This window comes from Musca vetustissima, unplaced genomic scaffold, assembly GCF_032173495.1.
Source record: "Musca vetustissima isolate MV318-11 ecotype Yass unplaced genomic scaffold, APGP_CSIRO_Mvet_v1 utg189747, whole genome shotgun sequence".
In the NCBI taxonomy this organism is placed as follows: Eukaryota; Metazoa; Arthropoda; class Insecta; order Diptera; family Muscidae; genus Musca; species Musca vetustissima.
Genome location: NW_026889444.1, coordinates 54532 through 74146, shown reverse-complemented (window position 1 = coordinate 74146; position 19615 = coordinate 54532). Strand labels below are relative to the sequence as shown.

The 19615-nt window shown below is 34.9% G+C and overlaps 1 protein-coding gene across 1 annotated transcript; it reads right to left on the bottom strand.

Annotated features, from left to right (window-relative positions):
- Positions 1-16: 16 nt before the first annotated feature.
- On the bottom strand, positions 17-19139 carry LOC133337145 (sodium/hydrogen exchanger 9B2-like). Its single transcript, XM_061545405.1, has 6 exons — positions 18882-19139; positions 14926-15031; positions 1500-1921; positions 659-1426; positions 242-596; positions 17-182 (listed from the first exon to the last, which is right to left on the bottom strand). Exons 1-6 carry the CDS (start codon positions 19116-19118, stop codon positions 22-24), a joined length of 2049 nt encoding a protein of 682 aa, XP_061401389.1. The 5' UTR covers positions 19119-19139; the 3' UTR covers positions 17-21.
- Between the last annotated feature and the right edge of the window lie 476 nt (positions 19140-19615).

The window sequence follows — 19615 nt, the reverse complement described above, 5'->3', positions numbered from 1 at the left end:
CAGCAATATAGACGGGACAACTTATTTGTTGTAGGAAGATAATGTGAACGGAGGAATGTGGGTATTGGTCTGCGTATTATCGGCCGTTTCCTTATCCTCGGGAATTTCGGGATCTTCACGTTCTTCTTCTTCGTCAATGATACTGATGTCACGAATAGAAGGACGATGACTGCGACGCCAACCTAGAAGAGAAATGGTGATAAGAAACTGCTTGTGTGGAGAAAGTTGCCGGTAAACGTACCTTCTGTTACTTGTGGTTGTCTAGTTTTCGTTAAAAGTTTTGTGCCCGATACTGAGATTAAAATAGCACCCAAGGGAGCAGTCAGTACAATTGAAAGTACGGCAATTGTTTGTACTACATAGGCATAGTGCTTCTCGTCCTCGCTGGAAGATGCATTTAAATGTTTAAGAGCCACTGGGCCCAATGCAGCTTGAACGGTGGCCTTAGACATCCAGGAGAGGGCTACAAAGAATTTTTCCTTGATATTAAGGCGATCTCCAAAAGCAATGCCAGCTGTACACAGAATACGAATAACAGCGGCACCGATAATACAGCCGACACCAACAGATACAATGTCCGAATCGAGTTCGTTGATCTAGATTAAAGAGATCGTTGTTAATTATTTGAATTGAATTTGATATAAATGTCTAGACCTACTTTGACAGTGGCACCAGTAATGCCAAATAGAATCGGTTCGAAAATCATCCAAAAGATTTCGAATGCTGTGGCAACGGGATTGTCCTCGACCTCCCAGCCTTGTTTACACCAGAACAAATTGGAAACGAAAGCAGCAAACACAGCAGCCAATGGACCAGCTCCTTCGTACCCGATTTCTTCACTGCCATAAATTGCTACCAATCCACCGGCAAACAACATAATGGTACGCATGGGCACAACGTAGGGATCTCCTTTTTCGGGGAAGAATCTGGCAATGTAACCCCAGATGACACCAAAGGCAAGACCGCCAATAATACAGACAGGAGCCTGAGAAATTTGATAGCCAAGACCACGATCCGAAAACATAACACTACTGATGATACCAAAAACGGCCACAGACAAGGCATCATCAATACCAGCTACAGCAATAATCAAAGTGGGAATGCCTTTGGCTACACCATAACCCTTAGTACGTAAACGGAAGAGGCAAGGCACAACTACGGCAGGAGAAACGGCGGCAATAATCGAACCCAAAAGGAAAGCCCAAACCCAGGGTAGATCCAAGAAGAAGTGGCTGGTCAAACCGATGACAACGCATTCAACAATCCAAGGGATGATGCCCAATTTCAGAATAGTCTTGTAGACTTTTTTGAAAGCCTCAGGTTCCATTTCGAGACCAGCTCGAATTAAAATAATGGTTAAAGCAAATTTACGCAAGTGAGCGGTGACTTTGGAGAAATCGCCTTCCAAATTGGTCCAGCCAACATTCTGGGGAACAAATAAAAAGGAATGTATGCTTATTAAATAAATCCATTTTTCAGTGTTTCCTTGAAGTACCCACCTGGAAGAGTATGCCCACCAACAACATACCAATAAGACGCGGTAACGTTGTCAATGATATTAAATAGCCACCGAAATTTGCAGCAACAGCCAGTACCACCAAACTAAATAGCTGACCACCAGGGGCAGCTGAATCGCCTATAATGACATAGGCTGTTATCCATAACAGTACACCGATCAATATTAGCACGACTATCCGGGCAAATTGTCGGAATGATGGACACAATGGATAGGGGAATAGTTTTTGCCAATGTGGTGGCTCCCATGATGGTGTTGTTTCCTCACCGCGACACTTCAGACAGAATGTATAGAGCCAAGACTCTTCAACGTTGCTGCTATAATTGGACTGGGATTGCTGCTGTTGATGTTGAGCAATTTTGGCATTCAGCGTATCCAGCGCTGAACTTCTATAGGGTCGATTGTCTAAAAAAATAAGAATATACATATATTTTTTTAAAATATAATATAATAAATAGAAACAATAATTGAAGAGTTGACTTAAAAAGATTTCAGAAATTAGAAAATGGAATATACCGGTTTATTTTTTAGGGTAACCTCAAATATAACTGTACGTCCAAAATTCTGTATTTTAAGGCATTTGGACACGTTTTTAAGTTAAATTTGCTGTATGTTGGTATTTTGGGTTCTCATTGGCTAGTAATTGTTTCTATTAAAAATTATCAAATTGGCTGTAGTTTTATAATTTGGAATTTCAATGAGTAAAAAGTATCCATACCTAAAATGGTCAACTATAGTCCAAGTTTTCGGGTAGGCCCCTCATTATATTAGCCATTTTGCAGGTTTTGGACATATTGTTCAAGCAAATTGTCTCTAATTTGATTTTTCAAGGGGTGTTAAAACTCACTACAAAAATTATATATATATATCGATTTACATTATGGTATAGCTTCATGTAACGGTACTGACCTATTTTACCTATTTTAAGGGATTTAGCCACATTTTCCCACCGACGTGGCTGTATATTGGTGCAGTGGGTTATCGAAGGTTCACATGACCTCATACATTTTTATACCCTTCACCACACTGTGGTACAGGGTGGAAATAGCTCCTATATATATACATATATATATATATATATATATATATTCGTCCGATTTAAGGTAAACGGGCACAAAGTCCCTATATATCATTCGATTTGCATGAAAATTGGCGTAGCGTACTGAATTGCGCCTATAATAATGTGTGCTAAGTTTCATGAAAATCGGTTCAGATTTAGATAAAGCTCCAATATATATCTACGCCTGATTTTAGGCGAAAATATATATGGTGCATAAAAATCCCTGGAAATCTTTTCATTTGCACGAATTTTGGCATAACGTACTGAATTAAGTCTAGGATTATGTGTGCAAAGTTTCGTGAAAATCGGTTCAGATTTAGATATAGCTCCATATATATCTTCGTCCGATTTAAGGTAAATGGTGTACCAAAGTCCCTATATATCCTTCAATTTGCGCGAAATTTGGCATAGCGTACTGAATTGCGCCTATAATAATGTGTGCTAAGTTTCATGAAAATCGGTTCAGATTTAGATAAAGCTCCCATATATAGATTCGTCCGATTTTATGTAAATGGTGCCTGATTTTAGGCGAAAATATATATGGTGCATAAAAATCCCTGGAAATCTTTTCATTTGCACGAATTTTGGCATAACGTACTGAATTGAGTCTAGGATTATGTGTGCAAAGTTTCGTGAAAATCGGTTCAGATTTAGATATAGCTCCATATATATCTTCGTCCGATTTAAGGTAAATGGTGTACCAAAGTCCCTATATATCCTTCGATTTGCGAAATTTGGCATAGCGTACTGAATTGCGCCTATAATAATGTCTGCCAAGTTTCGTGAAAATCGGTCCGGATTTAGATATAGCTCCCATATATAGATTCGTCCGATTTTATGTGAATGGTGCTCCAATGTCCCTATAAATCTTTTGATTTGCCCGATATTTGGCATAAAGTACTGAATTGAGCCTAGAGTGATGGCTGCCTAGTTTCGTTGAAAAATCGATCCAGATTTTGGTATAGATTCCATATATAGTTTCGTCCGATTTTAAGTAAAAGGTTCGCCAAAGTCCCTATAAATCTTTCGATTTGCATGAAATTTGACAACGCGTACTGAACTGAGCCTGGAATTATATGCTGAGTTTCGTGAGAATCGGTTCAGATCTAGATATATATATTTTCGTCCGATTTAATGTAAATAATGTACCAAAGTTCTTATATTGCATAGCGTCTGTTGGGATGCATCGGTTTAATATACCCATAGTGGTGAAGGGTATCATATAGTCGACTCCGTCCGACTTTACTTCTTTCTCTACTGGTTTTTAGTTGAAACAAGTAAAAAATTATTTATGTTCGTGCGGGTCGAACTGTACCCTTATATGGGGCTATAGCAATATTTTATAATTTTTTTTAGGAATAAATATTTATAATTCTGGGTAGGAAGATGTGTCCACGTAATGAAAACACATAATATCAACTTACAGCCAATTCGGTATTATTGTACCGTGGTCCCTTTGGAGATTTATTTATGTTCGTGCGGGTCGAACTGTACCGTTATATGGGGCTATAGCAATATTTTATAATTTTTTTTAGGAATAAATATTTATAATTCTGGGTAGGAAGATGTGTCCACGTAATGAAAACACATAATATCAACTTACAGCCAATTCGGTATTATTGTACCGTGGTCCCTTTGGAGAGAAATTTCTTTAAACGAAAGTTACGCAGTATTTTTTATAACTTAGGGGAGTTAGCGATTTCATCCAAACTTTGCACATATATCTTCCAAACATAGTTCAATAGTGGAATATCGGTCCACTTCTTCTGGTACCTCCGCCACAAAATTTTTAAAATTGAGCTAAAACTTAATTTCATAATATCATGTGAAAGCACAATCCGATTCGAATTTAAAATTGTACAACCTAATATCTTTACAAAGCCCAGATCACGAGATAAGATGGAACTATTGGTACACTCCATCTGGTATCTCCCCTTCAAATGGTCAACATTTTCATGATCTATAAATCCAATATCAGGCGAATGTAATGCCTGATTTGAACCAAACATTGCACAACTTTTTTATCATTTTCAAGCCTAGATAGTTCGAATATTCATGATCTATAGATCATATAGATCTATAGATTTATATATAAATCCAATATCAGGCGAATGGAATATCCGATTTGAAACAAACTTTGTACAACTTTTTATCTTTTTCAAGCCTAGATTAAGTCCAAATGTAGGACTAATTGGCCTACTCCTTCTGGCACCTATCTCACAAAGAGCCAAATTTGTTAATGCAAATAAATCCAATATTATACGAATGAAATGTCCGATTTGAACCAAACTTTGCACAACCTATTGCCAGAACAGTCCGAAGGTGGGATCAATTGGTTGACTCTTTCTGGTACCTCCTCCACTAATGGTTAACATTTTCAATATTAATAAATCCAATATCAGGCGAATGGAATTTCCCATTTGTAGAAGTAAACGAACATACATATCTAATATATTGTATATATTTTCCCCATATGTGCGTTGTATCGCTGATTTATTGAGTCAGCGTTTCCAACTAATCGCACTTCGGAACATCACAATGGTGTAGGCTATAATTAACACTTCGAAATTTTAAATGTACCACAGCCTAAAACCAATGCGTTAAAATATTTACCAAATGGAAAAATACAAAAATCATATTCATTCACTTGGAAGTTATTGACGCTAATAAGGTGTTAAGATTAAATAAATATATATGTTTGTATATTGTACAAATATATTTTCTTGGAAAACATACACAAAATTGAGGTGAGTGACAAGTGATTGTCTCTTTGCCCACGAACCCCCCATAACTTTCCGTGATTTTTTTTTGTTTTAATCGAAACTTATCAAAACATTTAAATTGATATATGTACATACAAATATAGTGAATATTGGGTGCCAAGATGGGGAGCAACTTGCATTATCTACTACTTGATAGCTGATATAAATAATACCTTTTTAACCCAAATACACATGAATAAACACTTAATCGTAGATATTTCCAAGTGCAATGTGGTTGTTGTTGTTGCTGTTAACACTGATAAATCATTGTTAATTGGTATTATCAGTTAGCATTTCAGGAATTGATAGGTACTTGTGTTATGGCCATTGTGACTGACATCTATAAGCGTATTTTTGGTTATTAATTTTGAAATTTGACATAATCATTTGTTAAATCTCTGCGTGTATTGACAATTATTTATATAAAATTGTAAACGGATTAAAATCTCATGTTTGAAAATATATTTTATTAATAATAATAGTTATACAATACACTGGAATAGTTTTGATTGATTCAGGTGCAAAATAAAAATATTTTGAAAGCCTATTACCGACGAGAGTACTTATATTAAATTTAGAATTTAAGAACTATTTTCAGCTTAAACATCTATGAAAAAAAAAAAAATAATTTCGCATTTGTATTTCGATTTTGGAATTTTAATTAATTATATCCTTCACCACACTTTGGTATAGGGTATTATATCTTGTTTGAGAATATACCTAAAACCACCTTCTGAGTCGATTTATGCATGTCCGTCCGTTCATCCAGTGTCCTAGACGTTCGATCGATCAGGGGAGCGAATATCGATTCGGACCATTACCGTCTTAATGTAGCAGCAAAGCACGGAAATTTGACATCGAAAAGCTACAGATTGACGAAAGCACCCCTTGACCCGATAATAATATAGAAGCTCAATCGCAGAGAATTGCCCACTCCCTACAAACTGCAACAAAAGTAACACTTGGGTACCAAAGACCACCATCAAGAAAACCGTGGTACGATCAGGAGTGTCGTAATGCTACTGACGTGAAAAACGCAGCGTATAGGACAACCCTGCGGACAGTAGCAACACGTAAAGCGATGGAGAACTATCGGGAGAAAAAGAGAGAGGAGAAACGTATTTTCAGAAAAAGAAGAAAGAACTAGAAAAACGTGAGCGTGAGCAAATCGAGATGTACAGGAGTCAGAATGAAGTCCGAAAATTCTACCAACGGGTAAAATACCAAACCGAAGGCTTTGGTGCTGGTACATCCTCCTGTAGAGATAAAGAAGGAAACCTGGTGACAGATACAGACAGCGTGCTGAGGATCTGGAATGCGCATTTGAAAATCTTCTGGTATCAAATAGTAGCAGCGAAGTGGATACCCCAGAACCAATAATAGATAACGGTATAGAGTGTATACCACCTAGCCAAGATGAATTGAGAATAGCAATCAATCGGCTGAAGAATAATAAAGCAGCAGGCCCGATGGGTTACAAGCCGAACTATTCAAGACTGGTGGTCAGATGCTGGTAAGGAGCATGCACCAGCTGATTAGTACAATTTGGCTATAAGAATGCATGCCCAATAATTGGAACCTCAGCATCCTGTGTCCCGTGCACAAAAAAAGGAGACAAGACGATATGTGCCAACTATAGAGGAATAAGTCTCCTTCCCACCGCATATAAAGTGCTATCCAGCGTACTGTGTGAACGACTGAAGCCAATGATCAATGACATTATTGGACCGGATTTTCACTCTGCGCCAAATCCTGGAAAAACCCCACGAAAAACACATCGACACATTCCACCTATTCGTCGACTATAAAGCCGTCCGGTCCGGGTCCGGTAGTAAACGCGAGAGGACCAAGCTGACGGTATCAAGGCGCAAGACGTCCAGAAGACTCGGACAAACTGTGGAACTTGAGAACTACAGCTTCGAGGTAGTCAAAGATTTTATATACCTTGGTACATCCATAAATAAAAGGAATGACATCAGTTTTGAAATTTGGAGAAGGTTATGGCCAACCGATGCTACTATGGTCTGAGCAAACAACTCAAAAGCAAGGCCACCTCCCGCCAGACCGAACTCACACTCTACAAGACGCTGATACTACCCGTGCTGTTATATGGATATGAAGCATGGGTACTTACGCAAGCAGATGAGGCAGCTCTTGGAGTGTTTGAAAGATCTATGGGTCGATCTGCGTTGGCGGTGAATATCGCCGTCGAATAAACCAAGAGTTGTACCAGCTATTTTCGGACATCGACATTGTTAGACGTATTGAGCTGCAGCGACTACGTTGGCTAGGTCATGGATGTTGTGAGAATGGATGAAGATGCCCCAGCCCAGAAGGCATATAAAAGCGAACCAGCTGATGGTTCACGGAGAAGGGGAAGGCCAAGAATACGTTGGAAAGATCAAGTCGAAGACAACATCGCCGAAAATGGTCTTTTAAATTGGAAAAACTGGGCAAAAGACCGACGCGCCTGGAAATCTTTTCTAAGCTCGGCTTATGGAACGAAAGTTCTGTCATATGCCAGCTAAATAAGTAGTAAGTCCGTCCGTCTGTTTATGTTAAATTGTAAATAAAGTACAGTTAGCATTTATGATTGGATGAAATTTGGCTCAGCTCATTTATTTGGACCAAGAACGAATCCTATATATATATATATATAACTCCCATGTATGGTTTCGTCCGATTTTAAGTAAATGGTGCACCAAACGCTCAAAGTTAAGCCAATTAGCACAAAATATTGCACAGCCTACTGATGTTACTTTAGTATAACTTGTGTTAAGCTTTGTTGAAATCGGTTCAGATTTGGGTATAGCTTCCATATATATTTACGTCCGATTTTAAGTAAATGGTGCACCAAACTCCTTATGTCTGTTAGATTGACATGCAATTTTGCACAACGTACAAAATTGACATTGGAAAGTAATTGCAAGTCGAAGACAACATAATCCATATATATTTTTCAAATTGAAAAACTTTGGTGTCCAAGGATATTTACTTTAAATCGATGTACATAATTCTGTATCATTGTAACAAACGAATGACATATTTATGAATTGATTTAAGTCGGTTCACATTTAGATCACATATTTTAATATATCCAATTTCATGTTAATGGTCCTTCAAAAATGCATACATATACATATGTTTAATATACCCATAATGGTGAAGGGTATCATATAGTCAGCCCCGTCCGACTCTACTACTTTCCTTACTGGTTTAATTAATGTCTTTGGAAAATTCCTATTGGAAAGTTAACGTTTGGTAACGTTTTGATTTGTGTTGTGATAATTTTTTTTCCAGACGACACTATAGTTTTTAAAGAAATAACTTCATATCTATGTTTCTTGATTTTCAGATAACATGCTTTATTTGCGTGAAATTCTAAGTGCATTTATATACTCTATACCACAATAAAAATTTTGAAGCACAAAATCTTCGTAAGTCAAGTTTTTTTTTGAAAAATAAAAACGAAAACGGCGGAGAAGTACTCGAGATAATAGGAGGAATGCTATACAAAAATACTCCTCAATCGATTTAAATGAGAACATGTCATCTGTAAAATAACCTGCAATGCACTTTAGAGTCATCAGTAAAAAAATGCATCACGAATTTGTCTTTCTGAATTCCTAATATACTTGCCGCCAATGGCTTCACCCCAATAAGGAATTTTCCACCCACTACCATGAGCTCGATTCAGTATACTTTAAATCCGTAAATCTATTATGAAAAAATACTGTTTTATTAAAAATTCCGAAGTTACAAAATGTGTAACGTCATAAAAATTCCAACAATTCGTCTTTGTTATACCAGATTAGTTTGCTTTGTTTAACTGTTATACACGCCATACAATTCTATAGAATAGTCGTATATACTAATCGTAAAACATTAACTTTTAGTAATCCCTGTGATTTATTAACCCATTCATCGTCATCAATCATTTCAAGTTTAAGAAATAAAAAAAAAATTGATCGATTCTATTGCCACTAATCGCACACTTGGTATGTCGCGTCTAATCAATCATTGAAAGGCGTTAGTAGTTGTTTTTTTTATAACATAAGAACCTCATAAAAAATAAACTGACTGACTATCGTCTAATCTTTATAGTACTTCAATTGAAGAACTGTACTGGCGGTTGGTTGATTGTTGGCGTTAGCCAATAACTAAAAATTAGCCTTAAAACTGTTGATTGTTAAAAAAAACCCGAACAAAAAACAACAAATCTATTTCGTTTTTCGCTTTTAAGTATGCCTAATAAAATCACATGCTCCCCTTAATACAGATTTGTATTTTGGAACCACTTATTATAATGTGTGTTTCAAAGGGGTAATACGTTGAAGAGGACTAACGGAAACAAGTCCAGTCCGCCACTTTCAATGTACCTCCATAAAATCCATCATAAGTAGTCATAAAAAAGGAGAAGAAATTCTTCAAGGAGTATTGCAGTCGTAAAAGAGGTATCGTAATTGTAACGCTTTTAAAAGTCGTAAATGAAACATGCAAAACACGGAGGGCATTGTTGAATGCCTGTGGCAAAAAAAAACACACACACAAGTTAACATTTGGAATTTGGAGTTGGCAAAGAGGTTAAAGCACCTTTTTATTGTGATTGTTCAGACGGCTGTGTGGTCTTATATTCATATCTTCATTTGATATCACACAATACGGCGGCATGTATTGGCGAACCAATAAAATTGAGTACTTTCTCAGTAGTAGATAATTGGAAAGATATTTGTATTTCAGATATTTTCAAATGATTGTTATTTCCACAAAATTACCTCATAATCTAAATGTGGTTAAATAAATACACAATAAAATATTTAAAAGTGTATTTTCGGAATGTTATTACATATAGAAAGGGATATTGGCACCAGAAATTATTTTTAGTATTAAATAAAGGATTATGATATAGAAGAAAGATTTCAAGATCAAATTCTGAATAATTAAATATAAATATTATATGTAGGTTAGAGGTATTTAATTTAAAGGCAGCAGTGGGCTGTCGGTATGTGTCAAATTGCTCACACATACAATTATAAAAAAAACCATTTGAGAATAAAAACCAGTAAGGAATGTTCAAAAATCGGACAGGGCCGACTATTTCATACCCTTCACCACATTGTGTAAATAACGGAGATGTTAATATCTACAATATCTTGTTGATATAACAGACATAAAATCTTTGTAGAACCATTGAGATGGAATCGGGCGGAAATAAATGTGCTATCAAGATAGATATTTTAACCAATTGAAAAAAAACAACATCCACATACAATTCTGAAATCAATGAAAAATTGCATGTCGAAGGCCCAGACTTGGATTCTTTGGACCTAATTGAGTAACCGTTGTATACACCACTTGTTTTTTGTAATCACTATATTCAATTTAATACCCTCTCTATATCTAAATCTGAATCGATTTTAACAAAACTTGGCAGACATCAATCAGAATATGATTCAGTACTCTGTGCAAAATTTTGTCTCAATTGGACTAATATTGGGAATTTGGTGCATCATTCACAAAAAATCGCACGAACCGATTTCAACAAAACTTTGTATACATTAGTCTGGACCTAATTCAGTACTCTGTGCAAAATGTTGTGCCAATCGGACACATATTGGGAGTTTGGTGTATCATTCACATAAAATCGGACGAAACTATATATGGGAGCTTTATCTAAATCTGAACCGATTTTAACTAAACTTCGTTGACATCAGTCTGTACCTAAATCAGTACTCTGTGCAAAATTGTGTCCCAGTCGGACAAATATAGTGAGTTTTGTGTATCATTCACAAAAAATCTGATGAAACTATATATGGGAGCTATATCTAAATCTGAACCGATTTTAATAAAACTTCGCAGACATCAGGCTGGACCTAATTCAGAACTCTGTGCAAAATTTCGTGCCAATCGGACAAATATTTTGAGTTTGGTGCATCATTCACATTAAATAGGACGACTATATATATGGGAGCTATATAAAAACTCTGCACACATAAGCATGGACCTGATTCAGTGCGCTGTGCAATCGGACAAATATTGGAAGTTTGGTACATCATTTACATAAAATCGGACGAAACTATATATGGGAGCTATATCTAAATCTGAGCCGATTTTAACAAAACTTCGCAGACATCAGTTTGAACCTAATTCAGAACTCTGTGCAAAATTTTGAGCCAATCGGACAAATATTGGGAGTTTGGTGCATCATTCACATAAAATAGGACGACTATATATATATATATATATATATATGGGATCTATATCTAAATCTGAACTGATTCCAACAAAACTCCGCACACATAAGCATGGACCTGATTCAGTGTGCTGAGCAAAATTTAGTCCCAATCGGGCAAATATTGGAAGTTTGGTGCATAATTTACATAAAATCGGACGAAACTATATATGGGAGCTATATCTAAATCAGAATCGATTTTCTCCAATTTCAATAGGGCTCGTCCTTGGGCCAAATAAGTGACCTATGCCGAATTTCATCCAGTTCGGATCATAAATGCGACCTGTACTTTGTTTACAATTTAACATGGACAGACAGACGGACATGCGTAAATCGACTCAGAAGGTGATTCTATGCATATTCTTAAAAGGAACCATGTGTCTATCTCGTTTCCTTTGCCTGTTACAAACATATGCACAAAGACATAATACCCTGTACCGTAGTGTGGTGAAGGGTATAAATATTATAATATCTAATTTGAAGGTTATACCAAAACCTCCGTCCGATGTTAGCTATTCGTATTGAACATGCCAACTACCGATAACACTCAGGTTTGAAAACGGGGGTAAGAACTTCAACATACAGAAAATTGAATGGGGAATAAGAATGGCGTATTTTTAAAAGGTTTAGCTATAGTCTATAATTTCTATGATGATGTCATTTATTCAGGGTGCGCAAAAATTCGCTCGCGAATGATTCAAAATACATTCTTTTCGTTTTGTGCTAATTTTACGAATGAATTTATGACGATAAAGTCTTTATCAAAAGAGCATTCGTCAAAGATTGTTCTCACACACATAACAAACGAGTGAGAGCACACAACAACGTTCGTTCGTTTCGTGGTTGAAATTCTTTCAGACATTCTCTCACGAATGAAAGCAAACATTCCCGAATTCTCGCGAATGCTCAAAACGGCAACAATAATAATGATAAACTCAATAGTTGTTGGACATGTGTTTTGTTATTCCACACACTTTCTACTACACACACATTCTTTTTTATGATATTTTTGTTTGTTGCTGTTATTAACAGTGCTCGCGAGTTTCGCGAACATTTGTTTTTTTGAGTTTTTTTTTTTTTTTGAACTTTTCCGCTAAGCTTCCCTCATCAAGAGAGAGAGAGTGGTTGGCGATCCTCTGGATTCAAAATATAAGCGGCGCCAGGTTGTATTCACAGCTGTTAATCAATCACTTCAATTTGCTTCGATCTTTCCAAAATTGGATTTTTGAGTTTTTCAAAAGAATGTACTTCAGCAACAAATGCTCGCGAAAGAATGAATCGACGACGCTTGAAGCGAAATTTTATCGTTCCTGAATTTTTCGTACAATGCAGACATTCGCTAGAGAATGCAAGTGCTTGTGCATTCATTGTAATTTTATCATTCGCGATAAATTGAAAACATTCGAGTTCTCGCCCGTGAGAAAGAGCGTATTTTTATCATTCTTCGCACCCTGCTTTTATCCACAGAAATAACCAAATAAAACAACCAATTACAGCTGATTCGGTTGAAAACCGTGCCCAAATCCCCAAAAATGTGGAGTGCCATTATATGGAGGTTTTTCGGAAGCTTGCGCAAATTTTTTACGAATATTTTCAACACAATGATCATCCAAAATATGATACACCGAATATTAAGGAATTTTCCGGATACTTAGGCCAATATTGATAATTGTATGTAGAGAGATTTTCTGCTCAATAAGTATCCCCTATATTAAGGGGACCCCCCCATTCTCGGGGTCAAAATTTTTGTTGATATAATTCGAATCTACACTGATTAAATAATGTCTCTACAAATTTTCAAGTGAAAATCTCAAGAACTCTTGAAGATATAGCCGATTTATTGTGTCAGCATCAAGTGACGGCTGAAGGGCTTCTCAAACTTTAAACGCGTTTTTCTCTAAACATTTTTTTGCGAATGGCGGGCACGATATCTCAAAAACTAATAATCCAATCGGTTCCAAATTTTGCAACGTTTCTCTGTGAGTGTATAGCTATCGTATGAACTAGGATAAAGCCAATCGGTGAAGATCTTCCTTATATTTTAACTTGGTTTTTGTTAAAAAATCGGCGATTTTCCAAAAATATTTTTTCAAAGGTCCACCATTTTGTTAATTTTAGAGCGAAGTCAATAATCCTAGTTCATACGAGAGTCAGACATGTACTCTTTCTAACACCGTTGGAATTTTCGGATTCCGATGTTCCAGTGCGGAGTTATCATGCCCGCCATCAAAAATAAGGACTTTTCTTTAATTACAAAAAACAACAACAAAACATTAACAAAATTTTTTTGTAAATTATTTTTCTTCTCTTTTAAATCTTCAATTATATATGTGCAAAGTTACAAACCTTAACAAGCATTGGTATTGATTTACCAGCCCATTGAAAATCTTGAAAAAATAAAATCGAGAATGGGGGGGGGTTCCCTTAAATGAAAATAAATTCTGTTGAAAACCGTGCCCAGATCTTCAAAGCATGGAATGTTTATTGCTACCGTTATATGGGTGGTACCCCAAAATTTGTGCAAATATTAATAATATTTGGTACTGACACTTTCTGCTCAATTACAAACAATTCTGTTCAACAAATTTCTCATATTGCGAGGTACCGTTATATGGGAGCTACCCTAAATAGTGAACTAATATTGAACATGTTCAATACCAAATATCCTAGGAGTAGTAGCAATATATGTGCAAATTTCAGATCACTATCTCAAATCGTGGAGGGGAAAAAAGGTAACTTAATATTGGGCTATCGTTATGTGAATTATACATCAACAATATTGCTATGCAAGACAACGTTTGCCGGGCCCGCTAGTACAATTATAAAAGAGAAACATTAAAAAAAAGGATTTTCAAATTGTCATTCCTTCAGTCGATATGATATTGTAAGAAACATTTTTGTTTTAAATTGGACAAAAATAAATATACATATCGTTAGCTAAAATGCAAAAGGCGTAACTAACAAAAAAATGAAAATTGAAATTGACTTTATCAACACATGTAGATTATTGACATTCACAATATTCATTCAAAAACAATTTTCAATTTTTTTTAGTTACGCCTTTTTGCATTTTAGCTAACGATATGTCTCATATTTTCCCTACTTTTTTCAATAAAAGACAAATTATTCGGCAAATCCTACGGACACTTGATTTACATATTTACTAGATTTTCGTTCCCGAACTTTTTGACTTATTTTGTAGTCTGAGAGCGAGTTTAACATTTTCCCCTTTTACTAGCTAAAAGGTATGGGAACAGATCTTAAAAAATAATAATTATATTCTTAACGAATCCAATTTATTTTTTATTCGTACATAATTTAACTACAATTATAACACATCACATATTTTACTTACCATAACTGTGTAAGGAGCCATGATCCGATTCAGTCTCATGGCCAGCATTAACTAAAATACTTTTCCTCCTAACAGGACCAATTTCTGTGTGGGAGTGGACAGATGTCTGCAAATACAAATAAATCGAAAATAGATTCATTATTAAGGTAAAGTAACTATAGATTATATTATGCTAATACAAACAAACCAAGTTTCAAATACATTTTATACAAAATACACAAAACAAAATTTCTTTCTGAATAATCAAATCTGCCATTTCCTATAACTAACATCAAAAATAAACACTTTCACTTCACACAATTTACAAAAGAAAAATGTTCGAAAGCAATTTCCACTATGCACTATTTTCCACCTCAACAAAATTCTATATCAAATTTCAACAAAATTGCATAAATCCATGATTTCGTATAGAAAATAAATTATGTTTATTTTTTGGTTTATAATAATTAAATAATGGTGCATTGTAGTACAATATGCTTTCAGAGGCAAATACAACAAAAAAACCAACGAAAAAATCTACACAGAAACATTTGCAAAAAATATTGTCAGACATACCGTCAAATGCACAATAATAATAACAAACGGCAACAATACTAATTCCCAATTCTATGCAAATGTGCAAAAATGCATTTCACAATTCAATTTCGAAAAATCTCTGTCTCTAATACACATGGGCATTTTTATTGGAAAAAAATCGACATCGAATTTTTTCCTCCCAGCGGCTAACAAGGCAAACATCAAATTATTGCAAATATAATCTATAGCTTGGAGGCAAAAAAAAAAACTAAATAAAATAAATTGTGTTGATATATTACTGAATAGGAAAAATATATAAAGTATATATAAAAATGCTAACATATTTGAATATAACTTATCTCATAGATGGATATGTCGAGGACATTTTATTATGGCAGATTCCTATGAAAACCAGCTCTATTTGGTTGAAAGGTTTTGGAAATAAAAAACTTCTTGTATCAACTCCAACCAAGATAAATTAATACTGGAATTATATTGAAACACGAAGTATCACGTAACAATCAAAAATCGAATGGATGTAGTCTTAATAATTGCTATGTTTTCGATACATTTTGAATAATTCCGGCATGATAGTTGAATGTGTAATTTCCAAATTCTAAAAATATATGTATATCTTTTTTCACATATATTAATATAGAAGATTGATACCAAAAATAAACAAACGTTTATATTTACGCTAAAAACATTTAATTAATTAAATCCCCTAATTTACAACGAATGCCACCCAACAACTAACCATAGGATGAGAAGACGTGTTTTCATTGAATCTAAAATGATGTATCAATGCGTGCTCAAATAATTTAAATGAATATTAAAAAAAATATTTATGGTCAATTTGAACTGTGCTTTATTATCGTTGGCGGTTTGCCTGGATTATTTTATAGTTTATGACACTTCTAAATAAATTCAATGATACATTTTTATTTAAATTCCATTTAAATTAGTTTATTTTTTTCTATGGTTTCATTAACATAACTCTTGAGTAGATAATTTAGTTAGAAGAGTCATAAAATTGATTATGATGATAATTATAACAATTGAATTATTTTTTTAATATACAGGAAAAAAAAAATAAATAAACATTGGCTTGAAGCGGATCAACTCTGTTTTTATTCAAATTTTATTAGCTATGGTATAAACACATATATTTCATTAATCATTTGAATGCAACTCTTATTTAAATATTTGAAATTAATATTGGTAAAAACTACATCTCTGAATCTACTACATTATTACACAACCAATACCAATACGAGGATCTTGCTTATAAGTAGTACCTAAGCTCAATCTAATTTCAATAAAATCGCTACACTGCGAGTCCTGGACCCCCCCGACTCTAATTCGTTTAGCGAACACTGAAGGCTTAAGATCATTATCCACGCTTGCCCAAGTTGATTTACTCAGATCATAAGCTGAAAGCAATTCCTAAACAAGGAGTAAAAGCATTATTGTAGCATGCATGTTGTTTCGGATAAAGCCATAGCAGCTCCGCTCACGAGGTGCTTTATTGACGCCCAACGTGAGGTCGGCTTTATTGGCACACAACGTGGGAACTTGCTTTATTTACGGCCAACAAAATGGCCACGAACAACGACACAAAGATTACATTCACGGAAACTACCAAAGCAGATAGCGACGAGTAGGTGTCAGGCGAAGAAGAAGAAGAGATGACACAGTTTACTGAAAGCCAATTCAAACAACTGATCCAGGCAATGCAGAACAACAACGAAATTAACGGTTAACTATGTAAACATTTTGTAAATAGTACCAAAAACTACATCTCTGAATCTACTACATTATTACACAAGTAGTACCTAAGCGCAATCTAATTTCAATAAAATCGCTACACTCCGAATCCGAACCCCCCCATTCTAATTCCTTTAGCGAACACTGAAGCCTAATGCAGTACTATGGTGAGGTTCCATACTAGCTCAGTTTGGGAACATTTGTTGAATTCTCAACCCTTGCCACCATCAACCCTAGGGAATGCACAAATTGAAAAACTGGATCATATCACAAACAAATAACACAAAAACAAAAACAAAAAAACAAGCCCTTCCTTGACCCTTTTGTCCAAATTTTAAATGATTATTTAAAGGGCCCCATTTTCAAATTATCCCTGGCCTTGGTATCATTCTTTAATTATGTTCTTTGGTCGCCCTCGATATCCGGTTATTTTTCTTTTTGGCAATCGGTGTGCAATTTTAAGCAAATTTAACCGACAATTTTGACCAGGACTGTACTCCTAGAACAAACGTTGATAATCTGGTTGAGGTTGCCGAAGAGTATTCTCCAGCTAGAAATAATGCTTCATACCGGTTCCAAACGCCAAACAATCCTAGCGATAATATTATTATACCTTCATCTCCAAATATGGTGGATATAGATTATTCGAAGATAAACACTATGATAGAGAATAATATTGCGAAATTTTTCCAAAATTTAAATTTAGTATCAAATCTTCCACCGAATCATCAGCAAAGTACTGTACAAACACCACCAGTCAACAGAATTAATAATATTACAACTTGCCCCCTTGAATGTAAATAGTTGTAGACACAGTTCAAGCCAAATTGAGCAAATGGTCTCTTCACGCCCTGAAAAGTTGATGGCCATTATTCAAAATTGGAATGTCAAATTTGATGGCTCCAGTACAGGTCTGACGGCGGAAGAGTTCTTGTACCGAATTAAATCCCTAACACTTGAACATTTTGAAAATAATGTTACCATAATATGCAAGAACCTCCCTGTCCTTCTCACAGTCAAAGCTCGTGAGTGGTATTGAAGGTACCACAAACAGGTGGACTCCATAGAGTGGACATCTTTCTGCGCGGCGTTAAAGACATGCGATCGTCATATGAGATAAAAGAAGAAATTAGGAATCGAAAAATGAAACCTGGTGAAACCATCGAAGCATTTTATGATTCAGTTTGCACAATTGTAGACAGGCTTGATCAACCTATACCTGAAGAGGAGTTGGTTGAAATGTTGATGAGGAACTTAAGGCCTGAAATTCGACATGAATTACTATATGTGCCTGTCTTCACCATTGCTTACAAATTTAGTCCAAAGAAGAGAGAAATTATTCGGAGACGAATTTTATCGCAAAAATCTTTCATTAAAACCGCAGTTTAACCCAACTCATACGCCCAAACGAAATATTGCTGAATTGGACAATTCTGAAGATCTAATGTCAGATCCAAAGTCAATTTTAGCTATGGGTGTGGTTTGCTTTAAACTGCATTTAAATTAGAACTATTTACCGGGTTAACCTACTCTATGAGGATTTATTTGACATGTAGGCAATGAAATTGACAATTGAAACCCACTGGGTTAATGAAATCCGGTACAATGTAAACGTACTGTTAGGCTTTTTTTGATTTCCTTCAAAGTTATAGTTCCTAAATTATTCGACATACCTGTGATATTTTTCTTCGTGGATTTTGTTCAAAAGCAGGATTATCATAAGCACCATTACTGCTGCGGTTTTCGTGAGCTGGATCTGATATAATACTGACGCGTCGTTTGGGCTGATTTTCAATCACAATTGTATTTTTGTTCGTTCCATTGGTATTCATATCGTTGACATTGGGAATGCCAGCATTCCCCATACCTCCAGAGGAGCCATTTGGTAAATTGTCAGAATTTTCATTCATATTTTTATGATGCTGCAAATAAATAATAAACAAAAGTAAATACATTAAAACATATATTTAGAAATGTAAATATTAATTTTTTTAATTTACTTTCAATATCATTAATTATGAAATTAAAAACAATTTGCAATACAAAAATGATTGTATTATTAATTAATTCATTATTTCCGAATGTCGACTCAAATTGGGAAAATCCAGTTTGTTAATTTGTTTGAAAGAAAACACACATTTTACAATATTTTGAATATTACGAATTCATTTGTAATGTTGAACGATGTTTAAAATAAAGCGTTCTCAAAATTCTAACACAGTAAATTTGAAGGAAAAACGTTATATTTTTAGCATTTATTTAATAATGTTAATCAATCTATAAAAATAATAATTCGTGGCTTCTTAGAAAGATTTTGGATTGCATTTGTGTATTTTATATTTTATTATAAGTTAATTATCATTATTAAGAAATATTTAATATTGTTGGGTAGAAAAACATAAAAGTA

What these genes read in the sequence shown, in the direction of transcription:
- LOC133337145 (XM_061545405.1), bottom strand. Translation starts at nt 19,118, where the DNA reads ATGAATGAAAATTCTGACAATTTACCAAATGGCTCCTCTGGAGGTATG. An exon ending in TTACTGGTGCCACTGTCAAA is followed by an intron (nt 597 to 658) that starts GTAGGTCTAGAC and finishes TCTTTAATCTAG; the next exon opens with ATCAACGAACTCGATTCGGA. An exon ending in ACAACCACAAGTAACAGAAG is followed by an intron (nt 183 to 241) that starts GTACGTTTACCG and finishes TTTCTCTTCTAG; the next exon opens with GTTGGCGTCGCAGTCATCGT.